Here is a 7,517-nt window from a genome sequence, read left to right as displayed (position 1 = left end):
TAGAGGCCCGGTGCACAAAAACTTGTGCACTTGGGGGAGGGGTTCCTCAGCCCTGCCTGTGACTCTCGCAGTCCGGAAGCCCTCAGGGGATATCCAACTGATGGCTTAGACCCAGTACCCGAGTAGGCCTAAGCTGCAGTCTGGCCTCCCTCTGCAGAAGGCGACTGGGTGGGCTGATCAGGGGACAGTGCCGGTGAGCGGCCGGTCCCACCCCCCCATCACCCCTCTGCCACCGCTGGTCAACCACCCCCTCATTGCCACCCCCTCCCTCTGCCCGCTGGCATGCACCTGGGCTGGTCTTGGCGCTGCCTGCTCACTGGCCCCACCCCCCGCCAACCAGTTATTCTGCTGATTTGCATATTATACTTTTATTATATAGAACTAGAGGCCCGGTGCACAAAAATTTGTGCACTCGGTGCGGGGGGGTCCCTCAGCCCGGCCTGTGCCCTCTCGCAGTCTGGGACCCCTTAGGGGATGACCACCTGCTGGCTTAGGCCCGCTCCCCAGGGTATTGGGCCTAAGATGGCAATCAGACATCCCTCTGGCAGCCCCGGAGCCCTCGGGGGATGTCCACTTGCCAGCGGGGAACAGGCCTAAGTTGCAGTTGCTTAGGCTGATGAAGAGGTGGGAGAGGTTCCCACCACCACTGCTGTGCTGGCAGCCGTCAGCCTGGCTTGTGGCTGAGCAGAGCTCCCCCTGTGGGAGCGCACTGACCACCAGGGGACAGCTCCTGCATTGAGCGTCTGCCCCCTGGTGGTCAGTGTGTGTCATAGTGACCAGTCAGTCCCAGTCTTTCTGCTGTTAGGGTCAATTTGCATATTACCCTTTTATTATATAGGATAATTTTTTGGTGTTTTTTTTAAAAGAATTTTTGTGAGTTTATTTGACCCAAACATCACCATAATTTTTTAAAAAGAAAAAAAAAATCTATCTAGGAAAATGAGAGTGAAAGTTAGTGAAGGGCCTCCCAGCATAGGAGGTGAAACTGCAGGAAGCAGGAAAAAGCCATGCCTGGCAGTACAGAGTGACTTCCAGGGAATGGAAAGAGAACTGAAGACTGACTGTTGAGGCTGTGACACCAAGCACCCATAGGACAACGCTGTAATGACCCTGGCAGCGCTAACTCAGCCAGTGCCTCCACTTCCAGACACAGTCCCTTCCCTCCCTCCCCCACCTCACCCTGGAGTAAACTTGTTTAACAAAGGCAGTCAAGATTCCTAACTCCCAGGCAATGATTCACTCGTGAAAGTAACATCCAAAATACCAAAGTTCAAGTAGAACCAAAAAATATGGCTCCTCACTTATAGGCCAGTAGAATGTACACTGTTGCTTTGTATGCAAGGGAGTCCAATTTAAGGGTCTCAAAGGATGTTTTCTAGAAATTTCTAGAAAACGTATGGTTTCTGAAATCCAAGTAATTTATCCCACTTCACAAACACACGCATTGGGCTTTTTCACCTCAATAGCTTTGCCCATATCCATTCTGTCTGTCTAAAATACTCTTTGCAAACCTCTGAGTCCACTAATTGAAATTATATCCTCCACTGAAGGCCCAGCTTAAACGCAGACGTTGCACAGCTTTTTCAGTCACTGAAGCCTGAAGTGGCCTTGGCCTCCCTTCAGTATTCACATAGCCCTTACCCGGTGCTGCTTGCATTGTAATTATCATGCTCCGGAGCCTGTGCTAGACCACAATCTCCCTGAATGCAGGGCCAGGTGTCAATCAGATGCTTTCCAGCTGGAACGACCCTCACCCTCAGAAGTTATACATTAGGACCCTCCACTCAGAGCTTAAATTCCCCACATCCTGATGAGTGAGTCTCTCTCTCCAGCCACAGGGCATCACTAAGCCTCGAGGCTGGCAATTTCATTCACTTTTGGGTCCTTGCCGATGCCTGAGAATACTTTACACATTGTGAGTATCCACTATGTGATGTTTTTTCTGAAGAAACTAGAGGCCTGATGCATGAAATTAGTGCAACAGTAGTCCCTTCCTTCCCCCTGCTGCCGGCACCAGCTTCCCTCTGGCACCCAGGACCCGGGCTTCCCTCACAGCCCTGACTTTGTCCAGAAGGTCGTCTGGAAGGACATCTGTCTAATTAGCATATTATGCTTTTATTATTATAGATGATCTATATATTAAATGCATATACAATGTCACATTATTGTGTAATCCTAATCTTTTGGAGCCAGTTTCATCCTCCGTAAAATGGAAATAATTATATTTTCTTTGCATTACTGTCATGAGAATTAATGAAATAATATACCTACAACTCAAAATACACTGGTCAATAAATGACATTTTAATACTAATTATCATACCAATTTGATACCTTCCTCAATAATCCTTAATTTTTCTCAGTTCCTGCTTAACTTGGCTTCTCTCCAGGTGTGAGAAGTGTTTCTGTAGCAAAATAACCCATCCTCCAATTAAAACTGCCAAATAAATTTCACACTGTAAACTGAACAGTTTCATTTTTCTAAAGAGAGATGGAATGATGATGAGAACACAGATTTTGGAGTGATCTCTGAACTCAGGCTGTGTCCCTGCACCTTCCTGCTGTCCTGTCCTTCTCTCCACACTTAACAGCTGATCACATGTCATCCCAAGAAAACATTTGCTAATATGTTAGTGCCAAGAATTTGAGAGATAGGTCTCACTTCCTGAGGCTTAAAATAACTGTTACTTGCTATGCTTACCTCAAAAATCAATTTGGCATCTTCCATACATACTAAGATATCAATTTACTTTTTCCACTGGACTGTTAAGAATTTCTGTGTGAATATATACTATACCTTGTTCCAATATCAAGCCAGCTGCCATAATCCTTGACCAAGAAGAAAAAATGCTGTAAAATAAAACAAAAGATGGTTTCATGAAAAACAAAGGCTGTTTAGATTTAGTTGGAAAAACAATGTTGTTTTAGGATTATGTGTTTCAGATTTCTGACCCCTCAGAACCACTATATGACTGGAATCAATAAGAATTTGTCTCTTATTTAAATTTTTGCTTTGACTAAAACATGCCATCGTCTAAGAGCCAGAAATAGCATTACCATTCAATCAAATGAATGCAAAAGTGAATTTTGTTAATAACTAGAAATAAAGAAAATAAACTTTTATAGAAGGCATTAAATAATACCAAATACCTCAGTGAAAAGAAGCCATATCATCATATCATCCATCCATCAACCAATATTCACTGACCACCTACTATGTGCTAGTCACTGTGTTAGGTCCTGGAAGTAAATGCTCTTTCAGAGGGTGCATAATCCGGTGAATGATGCAGTCAAGTTACCAAATGTGTGTGTGTGTGTGTGTGTGTGTGATGAGTGTGATCACTAGAAAACTCAGGCCATTAAGGGGCACAGAAGAAGGGGAACACACCCTGCCTGGAATATAAGGGGAAGCAGCTCATTAAAAAGTCTAAAAATCTAAGTGAAAGTAAGAGTCAGATGAAAGATGAGATTGGGGAGATGTGAGAAGTATGTTTCTGACAGAGGGAGTAAACTATATAACTGTCAACAGTCCAGATAGAGCTTGGCAGGTCCAAGGTGTGGCTGGGGTAGAGAAAACAGGAGAGACAGGTGAGAGATGATGCCTATGGAGTAAGCAGAAGCTAGACACAAATCACTTTCTAAGTTAAATTAAACAATTTGACTCTTTATATAAAATTTGAAATCAGAGAATTTAAATTCCCTTCTGTTAATCTGTCATGCCTATTGCCACTTTGTGAGTAAAACTGAAAGCTGATTTACTCTAACATTATGTGTGGTCAATTTCAGACAGATAGAGGCATACCTCATTTTATTTTACTTCGCTTTATTGTGCTTCACAGATATTGTGTGTGTGTGTGTGATTTTTAAAAATAAATTAAGGACAAGAGAGTCTCCCCCAGCAAAAAGATTATGGCTTACTTTATCGTGATGTTGCTTTATTGAGGTGGTCTGGAACTGAGCCTGAAATATCTGTGAGGTATGCCTGTACTGAAAATCCAGTTCAATACAACACACAAATGCTCTCATCTAAATCAAATGACTAGGAATCTAATGTGAGAAGTTATTGCAATTGCTGTCTCTAATCACTTCTACATAGGATTAGCATAGGAAAGACTTAACCATATCCAAAGAGAGGCCTGTCTCTTGCCCAGCTCCTGAGAGGTGATTTCTGGGCCCTTGGACTGTCATGCCTGGGCCCTTGGTCACTGAACGGTCATGGAGATGAAAGGTCAGCCATGGGAACAGCATGGACACAAGGCTCTGGTGACAATGGCTGGCAGTGCTCTGTGTACTGCCACACACTGATGCTGAAAGAGGGATGCTGTACTGACTCTCCAGGGAGAGGACGACAGAGCTCTGTGCCTGGACCCTCCTGGCCTCTGCCCTCTGTGTCTCTTCTCTGGGCAGATTGTAATCTGCATCCTTTCCCCGCAATAAATCATAGCTGTGAATATAGCTGTCTTCAGTGAGTCTGTGAGTCCATCTAGTGAATCATCCAACCTGAGGGTACACCCTGGGTTGGGAACCCCTAAACTTGCAGGTAAAATAGGTTCTTTTTGTTAACACACTACGTACAAAAGGCTCACCTACATGCTCCTCACTGACTTCATTTATTAGTGCTACCATTTTGATAACATCTTCCCACTTGAAAAGCTCCACTTACTCTTTCCTTCCAATTCTCCCTCCCTCCTTTTCCCTTTCTTTTTCAATCTGAGAAAATAGTTAAATAATCGACATTTCAAGTAGAAAAATAATGTATTGCCTAAACCTAAAGTTAGCTTTTCTGTTAACTTCCTATGGAAGTTCTTTCAGACACAATGCACCATAGAAGACTAGGTATAACATGAGAGATTCAAAAAAAGAAAAAAACAAAACAAAACACAAGAAAAATAAATCAAGAAGACTTTTCAGACTTTAACAAGAGTACTCTTACTGTATAAGTCATATAGAAAGAAATTTATATGTGTACATTATTCCAGCACTTATAACTTAGTATCTAAAGATTCCATGTACAGAAATGAACTCATATTTATCTTGATTAAATTAGCTTCTCAATCTTATTTATACTGAATATCCAAGAATGTCTTACCAAAGCCATAATGTCTGATATGACGAGAACCATGAGAAAAAGACTGAAGAAAAAAAAAGAAAAATTACACATAATACAACAGGCACATTTTTAAAGCACATTAAAATAAAAGTGAGAATAGTCAAATAACCCAATATTCTGTATTTTTGCTTCTGAAAATATTACTTTTGACAAAAGCTCTTTTCATATTAGAAGAATCCTATGTATCCTTTGCCCAGTTTCCTCCAATGGTAACATTTTACCAAAACATAGTACAGTATCACAACCAGGAGACTGACACTGATACTGTCAAGATACAGAATGCTCCCATCACTACACTTTCCTCATGGTCCTCTTTTACAGCCACACCGATCCTCCTCTCACAGAGCCCTGCCCAGCCCCTAACCCCTGGGAACCAATAATGTGTTCCCTGTTTCTTTAACTTTGCCATTTCAAGATGCTGTATAAGTAGAATCATTTATTTTATTTAAAAAAATTTTTTTATTGATTTTTAGAGAGAGTGGGAGAGCGAGAGAAACATCGATGTGAGAGAACATCATCTGGCTGCCTCCCACATGCACCCCAACCAGGGATGAACCCCCAACTTGGGCATGTGCCCTGATTGGGAATTGAACCGACAACTTTTCAAGTGCACAGGACGGCGCTCCAACCAACTGATCCACACCAGCCAGGGCAAAAGAGAAGACATTTATAAAGCCTCAACTTTGTCACCTTTGCCTCAGTTTTTCCCTTTGTGTTGAGTTTTTCACTGCATTGGTCTCAGGATAGAGTTAATAGACACATGTGTATACAGGAGTGCATGTGTACACACACACAAACACAAAAATATACATATGCATACATACACTCATTTTGATGAGCCTTCTATTTCTCACTCCATAATGCCACAGCTCTTTTGATTTAAACATTAATTAAAATCTCTTCTAAAAAATGTACCCATTAATAAATGCAAGAAAGTACCTATTAGTTACCAGTTTTTATTCCATCTAAGTAACTATCTTTTATGTGATATTGACAAGGTTTAAATGCTTTCAATATTAACTTTATGTAAATATCCTGCAAAAATATACAAAATAAAACTAGAAACCAGATTTCTACTATTTTTAAACAGTGGAAAAAATATGTTTCTTTTTTTTTATTATGGCACATGCATAATAATATGCTAAGCCCAGTTCTAGCTTAAACTCATCAAGAAGAACATGCAAATTTATTCTAATATTAGTTACTTCTTTCAGCACTGAATATGCTAGTTTGATTCAAGAATAACAGAACTGCTAAAAAGCTTCATATTTATCTCGTGTCTTTCAGTCCAGTGCTGATAAGGCAATTTTATTGGGTAAAAAAGAAAATAATAGAGTTGACAGCTTCTCTTCCAGAGGCTTGATTGCTGAAGACTGATTGCTCCAGAAATTCCCCCACACTCAGAAAGAGTACTTTCCATTCTGTTTGTCAAATGTGTAAAAATCAAGACTAAGAAACAATGTATATTATTGACATTTAGGAGTTAATTTCAAGCCATGCAAAGTGAAATAATGTTAATAGATTTGTCTAATACATATTTAAGAAATAATCCCCCAAACAGACTGATATCCCTCATTTGTTTTGTAGGCACAGTTATATCTATAACATAGAAGTTATTCACCACAAAAATTTAACATTTATGTTTTACTATTTTGTAAGGAGGCTCTTCATTAGCTTTAATGATATTCTAATAACATTTCATTGTTAAGAAAGTGTATTTGTCTACCAGAGGCTCTGATCAGCTGATTTCCTCTAATGAAATTGAACTCTAAAAGGGTGAAGTATCTTTTTTTCATTTTTATAATAAACAATCTATGTTACAGTGTCTTAACAGTAATCACACCAAATTCCCTCAAATGCTTATCCTCATTTCCAAAAAGTGTACAAATCCAATGTTTCTTAAATATTCACCTTACCTTTTTGATGATAACTGGGTAGTTAATTGAACGGCTTCAAAAGCACACATCACCAGAACAAAGGGGATAAAAATCTGTTTAAAAGAACAAAAAATGATGCCATGAACAGCCGAAGCATATGAAAAGCTTTTTGAAATAAATGTTATTCCTGTTTATAGAAATATTTCAGTTTCTCAAATAACTTTTATCTATATTAGTGTAGAGTGAATGCTGAAATAAAACCATGACACCAATGACACACAGAACAGTGATGAAGCTGATTTTAAAATCTACATCAACAGCATATGCAATATAAAAAATAACAAATATCAACACATTCCAAATAAAATCTATTACAAATTTTTGTTCCACATAACTACTTATATTAAAGGACCATGTTCAAATGCTTTGAAGAGGGTGTGAAAGGCAGAGAATGGCCAAATCAAATAAATTTTGGAACCTGATAATTGGATTCACTGATCCCTGAACCCATCTGGTTATTTGATATTATAA

At 39.9% G+C, this 7,517-nt stretch overlaps 1 protein-coding gene across 3 annotated transcripts in view; it reads right to left on the bottom strand.

Moving 5' to 3' along the window:
* The window catches only part of PIGN (phosphatidylinositol glycan anchor biosynthesis, class N), an 88,985-nt gene that overhangs the window by 9,485 nt on the left and 71,983 nt on the right, over nt 1–7,517 (bottom strand). For all 3 annotated transcript variants that reach the window (XM_005881792.2, XM_005881793.2, XM_014529649.1), the window contains 2 exons: nt 5,089–5,131; nt 2,797–2,849 (listed from right to left, as the gene is read on the bottom strand). In XM_005881792.2, coding sequence (XP_005881854.1) covers nt 2,797–2,849; nt 5,089–5,131 — 96 coding nt within the window. The remainder of the gene's footprint in view (nt 1–2,796; nt 2,850–5,088; nt 5,132–7,517) is intronic.

This window comes from Myotis brandtii, unplaced genomic scaffold (assembly GCF_000412655.1).
Source record: "Myotis brandtii unplaced genomic scaffold, ASM41265v1 scaffold69, whole genome shotgun sequence".
In the NCBI taxonomy this organism is placed as follows: domain Eukaryota; kingdom Metazoa; phylum Chordata; class Mammalia; order Chiroptera; family Vespertilionidae; genus Myotis; species Myotis brandtii.
Note: the sequence above shows the minus strand (reverse complement) of the source record. Positions and strands in the feature narration are given on the sequence as shown.